Source organism: Perissodus microlepis, chromosome 20 (assembly GCF_051167445.1).
Source record: "Perissodus microlepis isolate ML-2025 ecotype Zambia chromosome 20, ASM5116744v1, whole genome shotgun sequence".
NCBI lineage: Eukaryota > Metazoa > Chordata > Actinopteri > Cichliformes > Cichlidae > Perissodus > Perissodus microlepis.
In genome coordinates this window covers 2,219,784-2,243,027 of record NC_140480.1, presented here as the reverse complement: position 1 = coordinate 2,243,027, position 23,244 = coordinate 2,219,784, and the positions used below count along the sequence as shown (strand labels likewise).

Genomic DNA, 23,244 nt, shown 5'->3' with positions numbered 1-23,244 from the left:
TAGAAGATATGGCACCACCAGTCAAACAGTTTAAAAAAAGTGAATGTGTTTACTGGTCTGTTTACCTGTGTGTCTGTTCTTGCCATCCAGGCTGGCAAACTCAATGTAGTCCTCCCTGGCATCAGCCCAGTATATACGGTCATTGATGAAGTCTAGGGTTAATCCATTGGGCCAGGTGATCTTATCCTCTATGATGACACTTCTATTAGTGCCATCCATCCCAATTCTCCCAATGTGAGGGCTGTCACCCCAGTCAGACCAGTAAAGATAACTAAGATTGGAGAAAGACAATCTTGAAATTACAGTTGTACATTCAAATCTGAACCAACTTAACATGAAAAATAATTAGGAAATTATACATTTAAGTTATATAAACAGTGAGTGTAGCTGGTGATGATCTGCAGTGTAACTTCTCACCCATAGCGTACATCCAAAGCCACTGCACGAGGTTCCCTCAGGCCGCTGTTGACCAGCACCGTTCGGTAAGCCCCATTAAGTTTTGACACCTCAATGGTGTCTCGGCCTTTGTCGCACCAGTACAAGTTTCCACCGACCCAGTCTACCGCCAAGCCATCAGGATTACTCAGAGAGGTTCGGTGCAAAACCTGCCAGGTTTATCAATCAATAAGTAAGATGATGATGATGTAGTTCCCAATCAGAGACTCACGGGTTCGCTGCATCAATAATCCAGCATTCCACAATAAATATTGCTCGACTATTAAATCAAAACGAAAGGATTTCAGATGTTCTCACTCACCTCCATGTTGCTGCCGTTCATATGCATGCGTCGAATCATGCTGCCCTGAGTGGTCACATCCGTCCAGTAGATCATCTGCTCTGCATAGTGGAAGTCCAGTGCTACTGCATTATTAAGACCCTGAGGGGGGGAAAGGAAGGAGCAATATTAAAAATGAATCTAGAGAAGAAAAACACTGAATGTTTCTTTAAACTGTCATCTATGTGTCTTACCTGCTTTATAAGAGTGTAGTTGGTACCATCCAGGTTCAGTTTTCTCAGGTAGTACCGATTGGCAAAGATCAAGTAGGGCTCTTCATCTACACGCATATATCACATAGAAAACATACTTTACTGCTTTAGGCATGCATTTGCTGTGAAGACGCACTGAAACTCACGTATGTGTGCCTTACCCGATGTGGACTTGCAAACAGTGGGGTTATTGGGGCTGAGCTCAAAGCCGTCGACGCAGAGACAGTGGAAGCTGCCGTGTGTGTTGATACAGCGTTGGGAACAGGGGTAGGTGGTTGTGCACTCATCTATATCCACACATGTCTTCCCATCACGCTTCAGCTGGAAACCAGGATGACACCTGCACTGAAGGTGCCAAAAGCACAGGAGATGTGTCAAAATCTCACAGCCTACGGATCTGGCCACTTCTCACATTTAGCCTGGACCGGTTACAAAGGCGTGCCAGTGTGTCTCGATCAGCTCTCAATCGGCCACAGACATGTGCGCTTTACCTTTCACCAAAAGCTTTATTTCTGCTCACTTTCTGAAAACGAAATCCAGCTGCTGCTGTCAAAAGTGCTGCGTAAATAGCTGCAAATCTCATTTGCAAAGTCGTCTTCCAACAGAGTACGGGGGTAAAGGATAAGCTGACATTAATATGTGTTTAAAATAAATATGGCATGAACATCATCGCAGCATAAGGAACGGTTAGAACACGTATTCATTACTAGTCGGAATCGTTGTAACTGTCACTTCCAATAAACACATCTATGTTTCGAAAGAACACACACACAAATTCTGCTCTGCCATCCAGAATACACACAGAGGAAGCCACATTTGTGAAAAGTCTCTGATGGCAAAGTTTCAATATATACAATTAAGTTTTGTGCAATCATAATTAGTCAGTTTGCAATACTTCTGAAATCCCAGATCAGCATTCTTGAGGTGAACAAAATCTTATCATTTTCAAATTAAGCTCTGACCACAACCTCGCCACCACAGACACAGGAGTTCACGCAGAGTTCAACCTGTTCCAGGACTGGCCTCCTACTTTCAAGGACGAGGCAAAACATAACTGCGTGCCTGAAGTGAGTGGATCCCAACCTTTTAAAATCAGCTCCTCGTTGACTCATCGTTACTGGCATATACATTGTTTTTCCTGTGTTAACTCCATGAATTTTAGTAAAACTTTTTGGCCCAATGAAGCCTGTGCAATAATTTCATTAGTCATGATATTTGTTTTTGACATAAAACAATGAATTAGTTACCTTGAAGCCGATCTTGAGGTCATCACAGAGCTGTGTGCAGCCGCTCAGCTTGCTGTTGAGACACTCGTTGATAAAGCAGTTGAGTTCATCGGAGCCATCACCACAGTCGTCGTTGCGGTCGCACAGCAGTGTCTCATTCAAGCATTTTTTATTATGGCACATGAAAGCTGAGTCATTGCACGTCCTCTCTGAAATCATAGACAAATAGCAGGTTATGTTAGAGCGTGAAGCGGGATGTGGCTACGTCTTTATGAGCAAGAAATTTAACATATGATTCACACCTTATTATGCTGGCAGAGAAATAAAAGATGTAGCGAAAGAGAGGAAATGAATACCAGAGTCTGTGCAGCGAGGGTTCTTGGGAGCTTCGTCGGAACGATCCTGACAGTCAAACTCTCCGTCGCACTCCCACTTCTTCTGGTTAAGGCAGCGGCCATTGGCGCAGCGGAACTCATCGGGACCGCACGGCGGATATTCTACATCAAAACGCATTCGTTCATTTGTTCATTCATTTTTAAGCAAAAGGCTAAATAAGCTTCCAGGATTGAAAGCTCACCACATTCGAGGGATTCGTCCGACTTATCGACACAATCAAAGTCATGATCGCACACAAAGTGCTTGGGGATACACTGCCTGTTCTGGCACATGAACTCGTTTTCAGGATCACACGTGTTGTTGGTGTACACTGGAAGCAGATGGAAACATTTGTTTTTAATGCATGGGGAACTGTATCGCTTCTCTGCACTTTTTCTTCAATCTGCTAACTGTGTCACTCACTGCAGCCAGCCTTCACACTCTCATCGGCTCCATCAGGACAGTCGTTGTCTCCATCACACTTCCAGCGCTGCGGCACACACATATGGGAGCCTGGACACTGGAAAGCCTCAGGACTGCAGGTTTTGGATTCTGTAACGACATCATGTAAAAGTCATACATGGACAGGACGTCAGGAATTGTCATGGAGTTTAAGGTCTCCTTTAAATGTGAGAAGAGACGTAGCGAGCAAAATGTCACATACTGCATTTCTGGTCCTCATCAGAACCATCGCCGCAGTCGTCGGAGCCGTCACACACCCAGTGGCTGGAAATGCAGCGATGGTTCCCGCATTCAAACTGGGTGGATGTACAAAACTTGTCTGCAAGAGAGGGTGGGGAGCATTTTACAGTCATTATTACATTTAAGCTGTGTAAGCTGTGTTTTTCCATCTGCAGTGGGAAGCCCAAAGAAAAACAGTCTGGCTTTCTTTTCTTTTTGGTAATGATTTGTGTGTTTTCAAGATAAAGATAGGGGTATTAGAGGACAACTTCGCAGAAGACTGACCACAGTGTGTCTCATCAGCCCCGTTCTCACAGTCATTCTCTTTATCGCAGGTCCAACTCATAGGAATGCACCGACCGCTGGGGCAAGCAAAGAAGTTGACTGGACATTTAAGCTTCCTCTTATCTGCAACACAACAGAGAAAAAAAGAAAACAAAACATAATCAAGAACCTCTGGTAGGTTCAGAAAAGCTGAATGTCTTTTGGTAGTGAAAGATAACACTTACCTGGACAGTTTCTTTCATCAGAAAAGTCACCACAGTCATTGTTGCCGTCACACACCCACGAGGGCAGATAACACAGAGTGGTTTTCTCACAGCTTTGGAAAGAGGCTCCTTTAACTCCAAGCCGGAAAAAACGGGAGCAATCAGTGGGTTCTGAGAAAAAACAAGAACATATTTCAGGAGCTGCCCTTTAAATTCTGCAAAATAAATCTTAGACCGTTTCACACGAATTGCACTGAAGTAGATAGTCAATTCTATATTAATATACTGATTAAGAAGTGCACTTGTGAAAAAGAAGAAGAAATATTGTTGAAAATCGTGGCAGTTACATACGGCAGTTCATTTCATCGCTTGCATCCTCGCAGTTGACCACCTGGTCACAGCGGCTGTAGTTGGAGATGCAGCTTCCATCTTTGCACTGGAACTCTCCTGCTTTGCAAAGTGTCACTGCAAGCACATACAGCAGTTTCACAAATGACAAATGGAGAGAAGATACATCCTCAAAACCACACACAAACTCTCCGTTAAGCACATTTTATAATTTCCTTAAACATGCAGGCAGAACAGAGGTGTCATTAAAAATGTCGACACTATTCAAACTGTGAGAATGTTTAGACTGTTATCCTTTGTGCAGCTGCTACTTTGGAAACAAACCACTTACTGTTGCAGGGCAGTTCATCTGAATGATCACCACAGTCATCTGTGCCATCACACCAGAAGTGGTGACCAATGCAGCGGCCGTTCATGCAGCGCCTGTAGCCTTTCTTACAGAGTCGATTGGCTGTGAAGGAGGACCAGCTGATTTAGCTCAGGCACAGAGGGTTTTTTTTTTTTTTTTTAAACATCTCTTGCAGCTAATTAGTCATTAAATTAAATTCACCACCTAACTGCTCTGTAAAAACTCACCACAATAGGACTGCTTCTCATCAGACTTGTCCTTGCAGTGGGCCATGCCGTCACAGGTCAGACTGTAGTTGATGCAATCACCATTCCCGCACTCAAAGCCATCGACACTTCCGCATGATACGTTCAGGGCTGGTGAGGGAGAAACGTTCGAATTCAGAAACATTTATCCATTCTGATGAAGACGGCAACGTTATGAAGTTTAATTCTTCCTCTTTCTTACGAGAACAGGTGTTGTCTTCGAGAAGTTGCCGGTCTCCACGGCAGCTGCAGTTGACCCGGCCGTCGGACGTAGGCAGGCACAGGTCCTGGCAACCTCCGTTGTTTGTTCGGCAAGGAGAAAATTCACCTGAGGAATTTTTTTAGAAGCTCTTTAAACTGCACGTCGAATGACTGACAAGAATGCTGATATTAAATTTCTTGCAATTATGAACATTTGCATGAACTCTCTAGCTTGGCAATATTTAAAAGCCTGTGGAAGTTGGGTTTTTATTATATACATGGCAGCAGCTCTGTATACCTCCACTTACAGCTAAGTGTTAGCAGCCTGGCAACGTGTGCACATGCAGTAAACATGATACCTGCCACAGTGTCATACACTAAACAAACTACAGCCGAATTTCATTCGTTTTGCAGTTATATAAACGTAAATCAAATTACTGGGCAAATTAAAATGTTGACCTGATGGCAATGCCGGGGTAGGGGCCAAATTGCAGCACTGGTGATACTCACAGCTGTTGGTGTCATTAGCTACAGCAACGATGCCCATTGGTTGCTGAGGGATGTCAGCACGCAGCACTTTCATGTCTCCTCCAGTGTACTTGTCAGCTCTGAGGACAGCCCTCCTCACCCAGTCAGTCCAGAAGATGTAATCTCCGTACACAGCGAGACCGAACGGATGGACGGGCTCGTTTTTCAGCAGCACCTGAGGCATAAAAAACAGCAGGTGTAATTCCATAAACACGAGGCGCAAGTCCATGTTTTAGGGAAAGTTAAAAAAAACAACAACAAACAAGCAAAAAGGAAAGCGCCGCCTTACGTAACGGTTGCTTCCATCATATTCACAGCGTTCGATCTTGTCCAGCGTGGCGTCAGAGAAGTAGAGTTTCTCGGCGCGGTGATCTATGGCCAGGCCGTTGGGAGTTTTAATGTCGCTGCCGATGATCACGATCACGTTGGCTCCGTTCAAAGAGGCCCTCATAATGCTCGGAGCCTGCTCATTCCAGTTTGTCCAGAACATGAGACTACGGTGGGAACAAACAGAAAACAAGAATTAAGAGCAGTGGGAGCTCCCAAAACGTCTTGGTAAAAGAAAAAAAAAGTTACACTTGACTGAGCCAAAAATAAATCCAGTGCTTAAGAGAAAAAGAATAATTGTATTGGAACTGGGCCCTGATTTAGTGCAGAGCAGCAAATTTCAATATTAATGACTCACTCTTGACACTCGTCCAACACAAAGGCTCGAGGGTGGTCTTCTCCAGACATGGTGACTACGGTGTTGCGGTTGTAGGCCACAGAACGGCTCTGGTCCACAGTGTGGCGAGTGATGGTGGACGTTGTATAACTGGTCCAGTAGAGTGTATCCCAGCCACGATGGTATGCCAGGCCCTCAACTGACCCAACATCTGTGATAGGGAATATAATATATTGAACCCATGATTTTTCAGATTTGAGTTCTTTCCTGCTGTCGGGCCAACACTTTGAGAAGTAAAAGGCTTAACAAATGCTTTAGATTACACTAAAAAAATATCACCTCTTAGAGGCATTAGTGGGAGTTTTACAGAGAATTCAACACATCATAAATCACTGTCAGGGTGTTACCACGGAGCACCTATGAGACTGTGGAGCTTTTAAGGTTTCCCCATCCACATGCATTATCTAATAAACTGTGAAACATGGACGAAGATTGAGATAGAGGGGAAGCAGCGGCCAGTGAAACAGGGAACAGTAAAATGGAAGTGATGCCATACAGAACCGAGTGTGCGTCACAGCTGTTGTTCTTGGACAGACTTTAAGAGTCTGTCTCATCGTGTCATTTTATGGCGACCCGCCTGCACATACAAACACAGCTTCATCTGGATACTCTCATTCAAGCTCTGAACTCTTGTTCTGGGAAGAAAATTGCAACTGGGACAGGTTGAGTCACTTTAGGGATAAAGGCCAGGGTAAAGACAAAGCAGCTTCCCCCTGCATCGATTTTTCCTCTTTTTCCCCTCTCGGTACCCACGCGACACACATCATCATGGAAAAGAATACCGTGCTGCAGCCTTGCAGGCTCCACGGTGTGCATTCATCTCTGCTTAGTTACATTAGCAACCACATTTATGACCACTTACAGCCGACAATAAAAAAAGGATACTCTACATAACTGTTTGCTCTCAGCTGAAAGCCTTTAATTGCCTTTTAATAGACAAATGTCGAAGTGCCATAATCAGGAGTAATGCAGGACAATTTTGAGGCTGAACACATTGTTAACAGACTTAAATAAATCCAAAAGAGCATCTTGGGGCCAAATACAGTCACACAAACAAGTAAGAGTGATGAGTAAAGTTGATTCAAGCCAGGATTGCGTAATAAGGATCACCAGGGCCCACCCTCCCACTGGGTAATTCAGCTCAGCCCCCTGACTGTGCAAACAACAGAGACAACCTGACAGGAAGATGATTACCTCTCAGAACAGAGTCTTTCTAACACTCACGAGGGAGAACAAAAGCAGGGCGAGTGGCGCCTGAGAATTACTAAGCGTTAGTTACCCTTCATTTTCATCACACCTCATCTTTTTTTTTTTCCTTAACGGATTTAGCACCGCATTAGATGCAGAGCAACTCTTCTTCCGGCGGAGTCTACAGGTTGAAGAGCTTTCACATGGACAATGAGTCTCCGGTTGAGGGGAATACTTAAGTCAAGTGCATTGACTGCCTTTAGAGAGGAATGCCAACTAGCAGCTACTGGGATGGATTCGTCCACTGTTGCTTGGTTTCAAGGATCAATACAGCCACAGAGTAACAACATTATAAAGGACGAGCTGATGCAGCTAAGGAAATGCAACTCTGCAAAGACTGCCCTTTAAGGTCATCCTTTCATGTTTTCTGGAAAGGAAAAGAAAAGCTTGATAACAACAGTGCATTTTTCTGATCCATTTTCCCAGAAATGGGGAATACCATATCCAACCATCGTTAAGTGATTTACATTTCTTCAAGCGGCTCGGAAACCATAAGAGTGTGAAAAAGACTCTGCAAGTGCCAGATATAGTCAAGTCTGTTTCTTCTTGAGCAAACGAGGCACATTGTTTTGTTTCCCCTTTTCCTGTGAGTCGGTGAGAAAGCCAGCTGACCAGTGTGATCTTATCTGCTTAACTAATTACTATCATCATGAAACCACTAACTGCCTCGGCGGAGTCTTTTTTTCCCTCTTTCTTTTCTTTTTTTTTTAAAGACGTGAACTGGAGCCAACAGCTGTAACACCCAGAGACTCCATGAACAAGCTGTTCTGCTGCTTAACATTAACAAGATATTAGATTAATTACTTAGCAGACTTACGGCAGATGAACAGAAGCGATCTGGGCAAAATGAATGGAACAGATGAGGTTTTGATTAAATGTTTAGTCCCCATCTTGGATGGGCTGATTCTGTTGACTGGGCTCATAGGGCAAACTCTGGTCATCATCATTCTTACTAGGAGGAGGAGGAAACAGAACCAGCCCCCACACAGCACAGACATCCTACTTCTGGTTCTGAGCGCTGCTGACCTGCTGCTGTTACTCTGCCTGCCCTTCCACACCTCCGCTATCACCCTGGGCTTCTGGCCGTTCGGCAGCTTCCTGTGCAAAGCTATCAGTTTCCTGGGCGTGACCTGCTCGGTTGCCTCCGTATTTACCATGGCAGCTTTGGCTGTGACTCGCTACCTTACAGTGGTACACCCCACCTGGGCCTTCCGCTTGCGAATGCACAGGCGCATTAAACTGACAGTAGCTCTGCTCTGGGTCCCTGCCTCAGCTCTGGCAGCACCACAGTTTGCATTTCGCACAGTCACCGTGTCCAGTGTTGTGCAGTGCTTCGCCTTCCTGTCTGACTTCAGCCAGCTGGTCTACAGCATCGCCCTTTTCCTGTTTGGCTTCGCTCTGCCACTAGGCATCATTATATTGATGTATGCAAAGATTTATTGTTTTCTTCGATATGCACGCCAGGTGGGGAATGCCCCTCAGCTAGAACGCTACCAGAGACAAGTCACTCACACTTCAGCCCTATTGGTCGCCGTCTTCACCATCCTGTGGCTGCCCTCCTATGTCCTCATGTTTTCCTTAATTGGAGGACATTTAAAAGACTCATCTGGCAACAAAGTATTTGCCATCGTGGCCAGGCTGCTGGCAACCTCAGTGGGTGTGGTAAACCCTCTACTCTACAGCTTTGTGTCTCAGAAGTTTAGGCGAGACTTACTAGAGCTTGGAAGAAGGCAATGGGCACGGTGCAGAAACTGTGTGAGTGGCTGCCCTTATGCAATGAGCAGAGACATGGTACGGCCTTTTGAGGAGGACAGTACCTCAGGGAGAGGCCAAAACTGACTTTACAGAAGGAGATCTGGAATTAAGACTAGTTAATACCTCCAAACAGGCTGAAATATTACATAAGAAACTCTCAGTGACGTTAAATATGATAAAATTAATTCCAGATGTAAGAGATTTACTGCAGATTGCCAAAGTGATCACTTTCTTGATGTTTTTCCACATTCGTTTTTCATCCAGCAATGACTGACTTTATTCCATTAGTACATGTGGAAACAGGACTAGTCTTGGAGGTTTCATTAACAGTGCGTTTTTCAAAGTTAATAACTTGGACAACAGGCTTCTCTAAAACATGACAGAATGTGATTATGTAATCATGTCAAAAGTTAATATGATTGTTTTGATTTGGTGTGCAGTCTCATCTGGACAAATACACTCCTCTAACCTCAGCTGGAGCTTATTTGGAGCTGAATAAGTTCTACATTCAGTACACGATGTAAGACGTCTTTCTTAAAACTGCTTCAAATCCTTGTTCTCAATGCAAAATGAGTAAAAACACAAACCCTGTGCACCTTCCTTGTTCTCCTGCTGTACTTAACAAAATAATTCATTTTTTGAAGCTTGTTAGATGTGAACAGCTCTGGTCCGGGGCTTTTAAATATGATACTTCACTCTTGAATTATTTAAAGAGAGCGGGATTTAAAAGGCTCTTCAGTGGTGAAACAAGCAAAAACCAGGGCGTGGGTGTTGGTGTGCGCAAGCAGTAGCAGCTCTGAAGTGATGTCAATCTCTACTGGTTGAGAAGTTACAGCTGCGTGTTCATTACACCGGATCCTCCCGGATGCTTGCATTATGTCTGCTGACACCGTAGAGGGGACAACATTCAATTATTAATGGAGAGAATTTTAAAAAATATGGCAGCAAAGAGCAACGCAGCAGAAATATTTGTCAACAGAGGTGGGGAAGTCTTAAGAGCAGCAAAACGTAAAGTTTTCCCGACGCTTTGACAGAAAAGCGAAATGTATCTGATGACCCCGCACTTACTTTCCACCACGATCTTGCGGTCTGTGCCGTCGTCATTGATCTGCTGGATGTTGCCAAAGTGAATGTCGCTGAAGAAGACGCGGTTGGCTCCCCTCCCTCCCCCGCCATGGTAGTCAAAGCTGAGAGCGATGACATTCTTCATGTGGTCGGGATCCTCGAACGGCTTAATGGGCGCGTTGAGGTTTGTCTCGTCGGACAGGTGGATGCTTTTCAGTATGGTGCGCTCGGAGTACAGCAGGTAGCCGTCGTAGTCACGGCAACTTTGGTTGTCCTCTGCCAGCATGCCATGAGCACAGGCGCAGGTGCGCTCCCCATTCCCACGGAAAAGACACAGCTGTTCACAGCCGCCGTTGTTGTTTTTGCAGACGTTCGAGCCTGTGGAGAGAGTTACACAGTTTATTAGCATTGCTGTTACACGAACACTGAACATGGTTAAATGCTAAAGGTGGTGATTAATTTTGTCATTGTGTTAGGCAGCTGCCATCTTATTAGGACATTTTCAACAGTAAAAGCGACTTTTTTAAGGTTACGATAATATGTGTTTGTGCACATTTTTACCTGTCTGTCTGGCTCTATTGAAAACTTTAATATCTTTGAGCTGTACACCGATGCCTGTCCTGAGCTGCACAGCATCTGTAGCGTTGTCTTTGCTGCCTCTCTTAATGGAGCCATTAGCATGGGTCCTAAAAACAACCAGAACAAGAATAAAACAGTCAGTAAATGAACACTCTTACAATATAAAGTATTGTTCAAAACAACATAAAGACTGACCTGTCACTCCAGTAGATGTATTCCTCAAATACAGATACAGCAAACATGTCCATGTTGTTGTTGCCCAGAACCAGCTCCCTGTTTTTTCCAGTCTCCAGGTTGATGCGCTCGATCTTGTCTGTCCTGGCGTCGCACCAATAAAGCAGACCCTCCTGAGCACAGGAAGTAAAAAAATACAAGAACTGTGATTATTCAGGAAAGACCAAAATTCTAAGATTTCAGTTAAACGGAACCTGTATTTGGGAGACCAGTTAGCTGATAACCAGTTTGTAATGTAAGCTTTTAGTGAATATCAAGTGGATTTAGGTGAGTCCGATTTAAAAATAAATTCTCATTATTTTTAAAATATTATTACCATTTACATTAAGAAATGTTTAAATTATAATTTTAAATATCTAACAGCTTTTAGGCTTTTAATAAAACTCCCAGACTGGATAAGATGCTCCAAAGAATAAAAAAAGGTTTAAAGATCCTTTTTTAACTTTATTAAAAAAATTGAATCCAAGAGAAAGTCCTTTCAAAATCTAAAAATGTTTTGGATTTGGATTAGAAATGATCAAATGAGAGGAGATGATTAAAATTAGTTTTCTTTATTTTTTATCTCTGTTGTCTCACTGTATTTTAATTTTTACCACTTTAATATTCAAAATAAACAAAGACCTTTTTGGCATAAGACAGTGCATCCATTTAAAGATCAGCTGATCAACAGTCCAGTCTCTGGAAGTATCTATCACAGTATAAATTAGCACACTAGATGTTGGAAACACCCTCTATTAATAAAGCCAAGTGTGTTTCGAAGGATTTTAAGTGCGGTCAGTTGTTGTTCACACCTCATAATCAATGGAGATTCCATTTGGCCAGCTTATGCTCGCATTGACCATGACCAGCCTCTGGGAGCCATCCAGTCGTGAGCGTTCAATACGAGGATACTGACCCCACTCAGTCCAGAACAAATACCTGCAGCCAAAGAAGCAGGGGAGTATTTGAAACTTTAGTCGGAGGAAGAAGTATGCTTGGGAATACACGCCAAGTAACTTAAAGCAGCATTATTACAGAAAGCAAAATTAATCTTCTGGCGAGGAGCCTTACCCTTTCACTGGGTGGACAGCTATGGCTCTGGGTTTGTCCAGGCCCTGGGAAATGACAACATAGCGGAAGGAGCCGTTCAGTCTGGCCACCTCGATCACATCAAAGCCCTGGTCAGTCCAGTAAATATTTCCTGTAAAAGAACACGTCCATCAATCACTCTGCATCTTTTATCTCTACTCAAGCAGTAAGCACAAATGTTGGAGCGAGTTTAATTTTGATTGTCATTTTGCATGACCACACCTGCTATCCAGTCAACAGTGATGCCCTCCACCCTGCCAATACCGTTGGTTACCACATCTTCCCTCCACGTCTGATCCCTCTTGGCTCTGCTGATGGTACTCAGACCCATGTCCACCCAGTAGATTGTGTCATTCTCTGAAGACCACACAAAAACGGGTTTAAAATTATATCTCTCAAGCTGGGTTATCTATTCGACGTCCCTTAGAGTCACTCACCAGCGTGGAAGTCGATGCCAACAGCCAGAGAGGTTCCAGAAACCGGCACCAAGGCATCCGATTTGTCTGCTGGGTCGAGAGGAATTCCTCTGATTCCCTCATGAACAGAGTAAAGCAGGAAAGAGCCCATGCCTGCTCAGAGAGATTAGGTTATTGATTTCTCGCCTCACGATGCACTTCTCCCAGTTTTCCTACTCTAGTTACTGTAGCCGTGTCTTACCTTCACAGGACTGCTGGCCCGTCTTGAGGCTGTATCCGGCAGTGCACATGCAGGCCCTGGTTGTCGGAGAGGTGGGCAAACACAGCTGTGAGCAGTCACCATTGTTGTTACTGCACAGGTTGACACCGGCTAAAGAAAAAAAAGAGATCAGAGGAACAAAGACAAACATTTTCTTTACTAGTATTTGCATTAAATGCAGGAGACTTTACATCCACTTCAGAACATGTAACTCTTTTTCTGTTACCTTTCTGCACATCCTCATCATAGATCCTCATGTGCATCATTGGGGAGGTGTTGTTTCGCAAAACTTTCCAGTTTCCTCCATCCTTCTTGTCACATGTTCCTATCTGGTCAGTTCCCTGATCGGCCCACCACAGCTTGTCTCCTACATAATTGATGTAACCAGAATATAAGCCAACAGAAAAATGATAAATATACAGAGGACAAGGATGATAAACTTAAAGCATTACACTTTTCTTCTTACCCATAATAGCCAGCGCAGTCGCTTTGGTCAATTTGCCTTTAACACCTTCAAGGATCTCGAGTTTAGAGCCATCTAGCTGACAGCGGTTAATGGTGCTGTTTCCTGAGCTGATCCAGTACAGCTGCTCCTTTTCGTAGTCAATAGAGAGGCCTGAAAGCAAATAAAAATCATGCTGTTATTTATGTATAGTATATGTGCTACACTAACATGTTTGTTCTGGGCTTTTACTCTGCAGAGAATCTGTATTATTTACTGATAGGGGTACATCTGCTCACCTACTGGTCCTTTCTGGTTGGTGAAAAGTGTGGTGCGGTTGCTGCCATCCATGTTAGCCATGCTTATACTGTCACCGTCAGTCCAGTAAAGCTTCCTGTGATGGGAGTGTGAATATTATGAAATATGGAGAGAGGCAAGAAGACTACAGTACTAAACAAGGATAAAGTAGATCAAAGATTAAGACTAAACTTGAAGGGAATAACAAAAGAAAAACCTTTCAATCTTTGTCTTCAAAGTCAAAAGAGACCTAAGTGAGTAATATTAGGAGAAATAACTGACATATTAAACTGAATGCAGACATATTAAGTGCCGGGAACACTCACCCAAGCAGAGGGTGGACCACTAGACAGTGGGGCTTGTCCAGTCCCTGGATGACGGCATTCTTGAAAGATCCATCCAGTCTGGCCACATTGATCTGCTTCTTATTGGCATCGTAGCTGGTCCAGAAGAGGTTCCTGGACACCCAGTCTACTGCCAAGCCATGGGCATTAGGAAGGTCTGCCAAATTTCAGAAGCAAAATGAAGCTTTGCAGATTTTTAGAACATGCAGCGTGCTAACAAAAACTGTTTTTATTTATCTTCACAAACCCTCTTATTATACTTTACAGCGAATATTAAATTATGAGCCTTATTTAAAAAAAACAAAGAAAAACAAAGAAGCAAATAAATCACGGATTGACGGATATTCCTGAGACTGTTCTTACCAGCAGAGACCACAGTCTCCACCCCTGTGCCATTGATGAAAGCTCTCTTGATGGTCTGTGTTCGCACATCTGACCAGTAGATCCGATGCTCCACAGCATCATAATCCACCACTGTCGCATTGTCTACATCCGGCACGGTGAAGGAGATTATGTAGTTGTAGTAGGGGTTGTCAATGTCAACACCTCGGATCTCGATCTGACGAGCGTAAAGAAGGAACTTGCGAGACTCTGGAAAAGAGAAACAAACACTGGATGAGATGAGATCTACTAAAGCACGTTATTCTAGCAGGAATACAAAACTAGAAAGAGAGCAATAAAATGCATATTTCAGGCTGTTTTTTTAAGATGTAAAATTAGACATGTCAGTTTTTCCAACTCCAATGTTGGAAATAAAGACGTCAGTAAAGATTTAGAATGACTTGAAGTTGAAATTTCATATTAGGCATAAACACCCCTTTTTCAGCTACATACATTCTAAATAAGGAATTAGGCAGGGTTAGGTTTTTACTTCTTATACTTAAGAGAGATAAAATATCACCTGCTAAACTGAAAATCTGCATAATCAGCATAAACAACAAATGATTTTAAGCACTGAATTAGAAAGTTTGGTCCAAACTTATTTTATTTGGTTCAGAGTGAAATATAAGTGCTTAATTAAAGTTCTCGTTTTAATGTGCATCCAATTATTTTTACATCTAAATGGCTCATGTTTGGATCATTTTTGGAGAAATGCTAAAATATGAGGTGATGAAAAAGAGAGCGTCTGCACACATGTACAAAAATTCCCCACAGCTACCCTTCGAAACCGAAACCATCATGAAACCCACTCGTGCAATCAAACTGCAACGAATGAAGACCTCCCTTCATCTTTAGTGACAGGATTTTATATGAAATTACATGGAACTGAAAGCTAAGAATGGAATATGGAGCAAACGGAGGCGACGTAATCAGATCTTCTATCAGAAAAGATATCCTGTTCAGCAACACGGCTCACCGTAGCAGTCAAAACAATTGCATGAAAAGATTCCAGCAAACACAAAGCCCCTCTCTCCCTCCTTGATGAAATGGATTATATGTGACAGCGCTGTCTGTATATCCTCCATCACAGCGGATTTGAGAAGGTAAGGGGAAAAAGAATGTGGGTGATGTGCGCTTTTCTGCTTTGAAACAACGGGTCTGTCCTTACCTTTGCAGGTGTACTTGTCGGGCTGCAGCTTCATGAGGTGAGGACAGGCGCAGGAGAAGGTCTGGTTAAAGTTGATGAGACACAAGTGGGAGCAAAGGGGTTTACCGTCAGCGGGGGCACATGGGTTGGGGGCTGAAAGGAAGGAAAGGAAAAACATTAATTAGGATGTTTCAAGAAAGCAAGAGAGACAAAAATGCAGATGAGATGTGTTTTGTGAGAACACAGGAAGAGGAGGCTCACAGTGAGCTTTGAAGATTTCAGTGAATATAATACTAATAACTCTGCATTGTGGTATTACACTGAGACATGCTGGAGCCTGCTTGTGTCAGAGGAATTAAATTAACCTTTTACTCTTTATTTATTGGCCTTTAAGGTAATTAAGTGGGGAAAAAAAAGATTTGTGCCTTAAGGAGTCCACAGACTGCGTGACTATAACAAACGTATAAATTCATTACAATGTGCATCATTCAACTTGTGTAGGACATGAAGTTAGATGCATGGAGACTGTACAGTGTAACAGTGAGATTGTGGGTTGCACAGCTGCAGCTCCTCCACTATTTACTTCTAAGCTACTTCCTCTTGACAGGATTATGATAACAGCTGGAGAACTCATTGTACAAACAAGGCTTCTTCTGCTACAACTCAGCTACACATTCTTCTGCATTGGAATTCCAAATATTTTGTTTTCCATTTTTATTTTAGTTTAGGTTTTTTTCCCCACAATAGCACCATAGATATGGTCAGATTGCCATTTCATGCTGCATTCTCCATGATGCAGTAATAGTCATTTCATTCATATAGGTAGCAGCAACAGTCATAGTGTGAGATGGTCATCCTAAATTCTGGGCTCAGGCTATCATTCGTCATAAAACAATTGCAAATTTCAAACTGTGACCAGTGGTATGAAGCAATATCATCACAGTTATTTTACACTGGCTATTATTTATCAAGGACAGCTGAAACAGACATACAGGGAGTGCAGAATTATTAGGCAAGTTGTATTTTTGAGGAATAATTTTATTATTGAACAACAACCATGTTCTCAATGAACCCAAAAAACTCATTAATATCAAAGCTGAATGTTTTTGGAAGTAGTTTTTAGTTTGTTTTTAGTTTTAGCTATTTTAGGGGGATATCTGTGTGTGCAGGTGACTATTACTGTGCAGAATTATTAGGCAACTTAACAAAAAACAAATATATACCCATTCCAATTATTTATTTTTACCAGTGAAACCAATATAACATCTCCACATTCACAAATATACATTTCTGACATTCAAAAACAAAACAAAAACAAATCAGCGACCAATATAGCCACCTTTCTTTGCAAGGACACTCAAAAGCCTGCCATCCATGGATTCTGTCAGTGTTTTGATCTGTTCACCATCAACATTGCGTGCAGCAGCAACCACAGCCTCCCAGACACTGTTCAGAGAGGTGTACTGTTTTCCCTCCTTGTAAATCTCACATTTGATGATGGACCACAGGTTCTCAATGGGGTTCAGATCAGGTGAACAAGGAGGCCATGTCATTAGTTTTTCTTCTTTTATACCCTTTCTTGCCAGCCACGCTGTGGAGTACTTGGACGCGTGTGATGGAGCATTGTCCTGCATGGAAATCATGTTTTTCTTGAAGGATGCAGACTTCTTCCTGTACCACTGCTTGAAGAAGGTGTCTTCCAGAAACTGGCAGTAGGACTGGGAGTTGAGCTTGACTCCATCCTCAACCCGAAAAGGCCCCACAAGCTCATCTTTGATGATACCAGCCCAAACCAGTACTCCACCTCCACCTTGCTGGCGTCTGAGTCGGACTGGAGCTCTCTGCCCTTTACCAATCCAGCCACGGGCCCATCCATCTGGCCCATCAAGACTCACTCTCATTTCATCAGTCCATAAAACTTTAGAAAAACCAGTCTTGAGATATTTCTTGGCCCAGTCTTGACGTTGCAGCTTGTGTGTCTTGTTCAGTGGTGGTCGTCTTTCAGCCTTTCTTACCTTGGCCATGTCTCTGAGTATTGCACACCTTGTGCTTTTGGGCACTCCAGTGATGTTGCAGCTCTGAAATATGGCCAAACTGGTGGCAAGTGGCATCTTGGCAGCTGCACGCTTGACTTTTCTCAGTTCATGGGCAGTTATTTTGCGCCTTGGTTTTTCCACACGCTTCTTGCGACCCTGTTGACTATTTTGAATGAAACGCTTGATTGTTCGATGATCACGCTTCAGAAGCTTTGCAATTTTGAGACTGCTGCATCCCTCTGCAAGATATCTCACTATTTTTGACTTTTCTGAGCCTGTCAAGTCCTTCTTTTGACCCATTTTGCCAAAGGAAAGGACGTTGCCTAATAATTATGCACACCTGATATAGGGTGTTGATGTCATTAGACCACACCCCTTCTCATTACAGAGATGCACATCACCTAATATGCTTAATTGGTAGTAGGCTTTCGAGCCTATACAGCTTGGAGTAAGACAACATGCATGAAGAGGATGATGTGGACAAAATACTCATTTGCCTAATAATTCTGCACTCCCTGTAGTTTAAGACAACAGAAATACCCCCAACCCTCCAAGGGCCAAGAGCTGTATTTATTAACACATAGCGGAATATAAATTTGTGTGTGAAAGGGTAAAGCTGGCCCGCAGTGTAAAGTACTTTCCCATTTCCATTTACTTTGTCTCCCAGATCTGTCAACCCAGCTTGCTGCTTCGTCACTGTCATAGTTATTGGTTGCAACTGTCAATCAACAGTTTTGTGAGATCCCTCTTTCCCTGTCACCAATTACAGACCCAGTGCCTCTCTACTGCCCACATACCCTTGGGATCCCCTAACCACTGGCTACTAAACAAGGTGACAGTGCGACATGGCAAAACGCTCAAAAATAAATCCGACGACCCTTTTGTAATCTTGTCAATCATGTGTGTCTGTGAGATCAGATCAACATATGACATTTAAGTTGCAGGGGGAGGATTTTATTTCCTACCCGGGCCGTGGGAAATGCCAAACAGTGAGGTGACTTTTTGATCAACAAGGCAAAAGCGGGAGGTGTCCAAAATGCTCACAGTGTGAGGAGACAAGAAGTCTCGCAGGTATAAAAGGTCAGCTGTCTTGGGGGAACAGGAGCCATGAATAACATGGTGAGCAATGAACTGTGAGCTCGCAAACCTTCTCCTTAGAGTTACAGCCCAAAAACATTCAGCCATGCTGACAAGCAGGGGTAAATGTGTGACACGGTCGCTCTCCCTATGCAAGCATGTGTTTCTCTGTGAATGTCTATGCCTCTTTATCTGGTATGCTACATACCCTGGGGTTGCCTGGATGGGTGATAGACCTGCAAGTCAAAGGGCTGCGTGTTGGTGCGCTGCACCACAGTAACGTTGTGTCCTGTCCATTTATTGGCTTTGGCCAGAGTGTTAGTCCTCCAGTCAGTCCAGTAGACCTCGCCTCCGTACATAGTGACAGCAAAGGGGTGGGACAAATACTCATGACCCCGCAACACTTCAATCAGCCCCGAGCCATCGTACATTGCTGAGTAGATAGCATCCGACCTTGAGAAACAACAGAGAGATGTATAGTATGTAAGAGCAGAGACATATCAGGTTAAGTATGTTCATGTTATTTATTTGCTCTTTAAATGTAGTTTGTTGTGAGCAAAGAACAAAACACTGGTGTAGCAGCCAGAGATGAAGAAAACTGAGCGAGTGGGTGATGGAATAAGCAAGTGGGTAGATGCGGTGCAACCTGAGCCGTATATTTAGAATCTAGTGGCAGATGCTACCTGGCATCAATCCAGACAATGCGTCTTTCCATGTAGTCCACAGTGAGTCCGTTGGGCCACCCACCACTGCCGGTCTCCCTGTGGATGGTGCGTCTGCCTTCACCGCTCATGGATGCTGCCTCAATTCTGGGCAGACTTGCATCCCAGTCAGTCCAAAACAGGATACTGGCGACAGAAAATGATCAATGTGAGGAGGGATTTTACAGATGTGTACAGCATCATCGCATGAGAACTGGTTAATGAAAGAAACAGTAGGATGAATATATCCATCAGATATATATCCCAGTTTGGAATCCATCCATATATGGTTCTTACCCATCTCGAGGATCTAGGGCGATGGCCCGGGGATGCTCCACTTCGCCGGCTAGCAGGGTCGTTCTCATGGTCCCATCCAGTTTGGCCACCTCAATCTGGTCCAGATTGCTCTCCACCCAGTAAATGTTTCCTGCTATCCAGTCCACAGCTAGGCCTTCTGGAGTAGCCAGCCCATACTGGATCACCACCTCAAAACTGGTCAGGGCTGACCGGAGCAGAGAAAATCCGTACGGAAAATTTGAAAATGCTTCTTTTTTTATTTTAAAGCTACACATCAAACATGACAATTTTATAGCATGTGAAATTTTAATGATAGTAAAGTTTTAAGAATGGGGGGAAAAAAGCATGGTTTGTGTTACTTTGACTAAAAGAGAGAAAATCTCAAGATGGCACATTTATCACAAACACCCCTGAAGACAAATCAAACCCCACATCTAAGAAAACACACAAGACCTCAAACATTTGGCTTTAGTGCAAACTAAGTGCAAAACCACAACTTGTGATCAATCTTTGGCTCAGGGTTAAAGCACACATTTCTTCAAAATGCCTTCCAGTAGTAATTAGAGCGAGACGGGTATGTCTTTGCAGTTTGCTTGAAAGAACAGTGGAGTGATATCTGCTTTATGTGTCTTTGTGTGGGCCAGGGTTCCTTTATTAAGGCGCTGGCACTACCCAGTTTATGCCCACTACTTTGGAGCTGCTGTAATGACCTACTTAACAAGCAGCAGGAGGTGATCTATGAGCTGGTCACAATGTTCCTGCTCAGGAACCTTGTTTTAATGTTAAACTTGGAGGGCTGGGAACTGGAACAGCAGTGTGTTGTGCCTCCTACGCTACATCAGTGTTTTGGCTGCAGTCGGGCACAGCAAGTACTGAGACAAATAGGAAGAGACAAAGCCTTCCGTGTGCCCCCTTAGTGCTGTGCTGAGAACACAATTTGATTGGCGAGCAGACCTGGGTTTTTGGAGCACGAAAGGCTGACCATGACCTGCGGGATTTATTCAGGGTCACAGACCACCACTGCTGACCACAGCCTCTTTGAAAAAACAATTGGCTCTGAGAAATTAGAGCGTATTTGTTCAGCGGAAGTTAATTTCCACAAAATGCTCAGTCAAAATCACGATTTGCTTATGTAATCACCACCTTGCAAGATTTTTGTTTTACTTTAACAAAAAGATTATAAGATACAAAATCAGAGCAAAAAAAAAAAAAGAGAACACAACAAGCTAACTCACCTCCATTTTCAGACAGTTTCCCACGATAGATCTTGTCCTCCACAACATCAGTCCAGTACAGGGTGCTCTGGTTGAGATGGAAGTCTAAAGCAATGGTGTTTCTAAGGCCTGGTACAAGCACACTGAACTCTCCTTTATGAAGGTCAATCCTTCTGATCTCATGGCGATTGGAGAAGATGATGAAAGGCTTGAAGGGATCTGAAGGAGAAAAGAAATCTCACTCAGCAAAGTGTGCGGAAAAACCAAATCCCAAATTCACGAAAACCCCATGTTGGTCATGGATCAAATCCTGTCACATCTCACACATTTGCTCCATATAACATTTCTAGTTATAAATATGTCAAAATGCTTGCTGCTCAGCCTTCTGAAGAAACATCATTAGTGGAGTAAATCCTCTAATAGTGTAAAGCAAAGTGAGACAAAAATCTCTGCATGACAAAAGTCCCTGTTTCTTGGGGGGTGGCGTGGGGGGGCTTACCGGTGCTTTTGCAGCTCTCCATGTCAGACTCCAGCTCCCAGCCCTCGTAGCAGGAGCACTTGACACTAGATTTCTCCTGTTCACACTTCTGGCTACACTTGAGATGTTTGGCGCAAAAGCTCTGGATGTGGCAGGTCTTGTTGTCAGCTCCCAGCTCCATGCCCAGGGGACAAGAACACATGAAGCCTTCCCCGGGAATAATGCTGCAGTTGTGACTACAACCCCCATTGCCCAGCGAACACAAGTCTGCAGGCAAGAAATAAAATGAAAGGGTTGGAGTTTATCCAGAAAGGTGTTTTGAATGTTAAATTGTAAGTTAAATCACAACATAACATTGAACAGATGTTGTGCTTTCTGAGTTCAAAGTTTTTCCAGAATATTCTTACCACAAAGTTTCTCATCGGAACCATCCGGACAATCGTCTGTGCCGTCACACAGCTTCTCGGGAGGCAGACAGATGGAGTCGTTGGTAGCGCACACGTGGTGAGACAACTTGCACACCAATGCCTCGCAGTTGTCCTCATCCGAGTTGTCCTCACAGTCACTGTCACCGTCACACACCCAGGCTTTGCTGATGCAGCGAGCTGAAAAACACCACAAAATACTCATTTTTAAGCTTGTGTCATTTAGTTAGCGCACCGTTCAAAAATACATTTTGGTCAATGCTGCTTCAGCACTGAGTGGACAGAATGATGATCTTCTTTTAAACTTGTACATTTAGTTTGAGCACACTAAACGTTACATCTGGAAGCTGTATTTGTGACATCGCAGCTACTTTGACAGCGAATCGTGGTCCAACTTGCAACTTGTCCACAAAGTAAAGAGAAGTCTTTTAGATATTTAGGACAAATCTTATATGTAGCAGTTTTGAAATTTAAAAAACAGTTAATAAATTAAGTTTATAATAAATTTTAAGAATCTCTATGTAACTCACATTTCTTGTAGGAAAATCCAAAAATCATTTATGAGTGAAAGCACTGCTATTTTACATCACTGCATATGTCTGGAGGCAATCTCTATTATATTCCTCTATTAAATACAGTTTACAGTTAAATACAGTCACATCATTATATTGACACAAGCACAAAAAACGAAAAACAAAACGAGAACGGTGATTTCCAAGTTCCACTTTTTATGTAATCCTGATGACAAAATGGAAACCACTGGCAACAGTCAAACACTATCCATGACAGTCAGTAAATCTTCCACTTTCTCTTCCTCCTGTGATAAAGCATTTGATTGCTTTCTTGCACAACAAATAATTACATCTTTTATTCATACTGTCCAAAAAGTTCACCCTTAACTAGCATCTGGCAAATCCCTCACCAGAGTCCCTGCAGCTGAACTTGACTGCAGGGTCACAAGTCTGAGTGAAGCCCTCGCAGTTGCTCTCGTCGCTCAGGTCCATACAGTCTGTGTCGCCATCGCAACGCCAACGCTTGGGAATGCACAGGCCGTCCATGCGACACTGGAACTCATCTCCGTGGCAGCCACCTGGAGGTCGGGTTGCTAGAGAGACAAAATGTCATAGTTAGCCAGCAAAAGTGATGGTGTGTGCAGAGAAGCAATCAAACACGAACAAAACAGAAATCACAGCTCACAGCTACAAAGACCACACAAACAGATGCCCAAAAAACAAAAGCAAAAAAACTGGGATGAGAAAGAATAGGCCGTTACAGTCATTAGTTATTGTGTAGGTATCCTGGGATGCTGGGTGACAACCTGACTCTGAGCCAACCCAAATAACAATAACACACATGGCTCACTGACTGGTGTAGCAGAGAGATTAAATGCATCGCTGCAGAACCGGCACAGTGACATCTCCTTATGACAGCGTTCGGCACAGCTAAATAAAACTGGACTCCTCGCGGCACAGGACCACAATATATAATAGGGGAAAGTGATGAAACCGTTTTATTTTATTTCACTTAATAACTTCCAGATGGCAGCCAAGAGAACTCACAAACACACGCAGCCGGGCACACACAACAGAGCACAGATTGCTCATTAGACCAGCAGGTCACGCTGGGCCC

The 23,244-nt window shown here is 43.4% G+C and overlaps 2 protein-coding genes across 3 annotated transcripts in view; one reads left to right on the top strand and one right to left on the bottom strand.

Moving 5' to 3' along the window:
* Nucleotides 1–23,244, bottom strand: part of LOC146363754 (low-density lipoprotein receptor-related protein 1-like) — an 82,060-nt gene that overhangs the window by 15,664 nt on the left and 43,152 nt on the right. For both annotated transcript variants that reach the window (XM_084916878.1, XM_084916879.1), the window contains exons 21-60: nucleotides 22,538–22,720; nucleotides 21,598–21,795; nucleotides 21,212–21,457; nucleotides 20,734–20,931; nucleotides 19,499–19,703; nucleotides 19,184–19,348; nucleotides 18,709–18,953; nucleotides 15,409–15,540; nucleotides 14,223–14,450; nucleotides 13,842–14,016; nucleotides 13,518–13,612; nucleotides 13,243–13,392; nucleotides 13,003–13,143; nucleotides 12,759–12,887; nucleotides 12,539–12,670; nucleotides 12,324–12,458; nucleotides 12,084–12,213; nucleotides 11,825–11,951; nucleotides 10,995–11,146; nucleotides 10,782–10,906; nucleotides 10,224–10,598; nucleotides 6,114–6,303; nucleotides 5,718–5,922; nucleotides 5,411–5,603; nucleotides 4,902–5,027; nucleotides 4,682–4,810; nucleotides 4,437–4,556; nucleotides 4,109–4,222; nucleotides 3,779–3,928; nucleotides 3,555–3,677; nucleotides 3,253–3,369; nucleotides 3,012–3,140; nucleotides 2,791–2,919; nucleotides 2,570–2,710; nucleotides 2,235–2,422; nucleotides 1,149–1,332; nucleotides 970–1,055; nucleotides 758–877; nucleotides 418–605; nucleotides 66–271 (exon numbers count right to left, since the gene is read on the bottom strand). In XM_084916878.1, coding sequence (XP_084773004.1) covers nucleotides 66–271; nucleotides 418–605; nucleotides 758–877; nucleotides 970–1,055; nucleotides 1,149–1,332; nucleotides 2,235–2,422; nucleotides 2,570–2,710; nucleotides 2,791–2,919; nucleotides 3,012–3,140; nucleotides 3,253–3,369; nucleotides 3,555–3,677; nucleotides 3,779–3,928; nucleotides 4,109–4,222; nucleotides 4,437–4,556; nucleotides 4,682–4,810; nucleotides 4,902–5,027; nucleotides 5,411–5,603; nucleotides 5,718–5,922; nucleotides 6,114–6,303; nucleotides 10,224–10,598; nucleotides 10,782–10,906; nucleotides 10,995–11,146; nucleotides 11,825–11,951; nucleotides 12,084–12,213; nucleotides 12,324–12,458; nucleotides 12,539–12,670; nucleotides 12,759–12,887; nucleotides 13,003–13,143; nucleotides 13,243–13,392; nucleotides 13,518–13,612; nucleotides 13,842–14,016; nucleotides 14,223–14,450; nucleotides 15,409–15,540; nucleotides 18,709–18,953; nucleotides 19,184–19,348; nucleotides 19,499–19,703; nucleotides 20,734–20,931; nucleotides 21,212–21,457; nucleotides 21,598–21,795; nucleotides 22,538–22,720 — 6,504 coding nt within the window. The remainder of the gene's footprint in view (nucleotides 1–65; nucleotides 272–417; nucleotides 606–757; nucleotides 878–969; nucleotides 1,056–1,148; nucleotides 1,333–2,234; nucleotides 2,423–2,569; nucleotides 2,711–2,790; nucleotides 2,920–3,011; nucleotides 3,141–3,252; nucleotides 3,370–3,554; nucleotides 3,678–3,778; nucleotides 3,929–4,108; nucleotides 4,223–4,436; nucleotides 4,557–4,681; nucleotides 4,811–4,901; nucleotides 5,028–5,410; nucleotides 5,604–5,717; nucleotides 5,923–6,113; nucleotides 6,304–10,223; nucleotides 10,599–10,781; nucleotides 10,907–10,994; nucleotides 11,147–11,824; nucleotides 11,952–12,083; nucleotides 12,214–12,323; nucleotides 12,459–12,538; nucleotides 12,671–12,758; nucleotides 12,888–13,002; nucleotides 13,144–13,242; nucleotides 13,393–13,517; nucleotides 13,613–13,841; nucleotides 14,017–14,222; nucleotides 14,451–15,408; nucleotides 15,541–18,708; nucleotides 18,954–19,183; nucleotides 19,349–19,498; nucleotides 19,704–20,733; nucleotides 20,932–21,211; nucleotides 21,458–21,597; nucleotides 21,796–22,537; nucleotides 22,721–23,244) is intronic.
* LOC146363755 (galanin receptor type 1) lies at nucleotides 7,368–9,772 on the top strand. The gene has a single exon (XM_084916888.1). It carries the CDS (start codon nucleotides 8,223–8,225, stop codon nucleotides 9,237–9,239), a length of 1,017 nt encoding a protein of 338 aa, XP_084773014.1. The 5' UTR covers nucleotides 7,368–8,222; the 3' UTR covers nucleotides 9,240–9,772.

Coding starts and splice junctions, on each gene's coding strand:
- LOC146363755 (XM_084916888.1), top strand. CDS start 8,223: ATGAACAGAAGCGATCTGGGCAAAATGAATGGAACAGATGAGGTTTTG.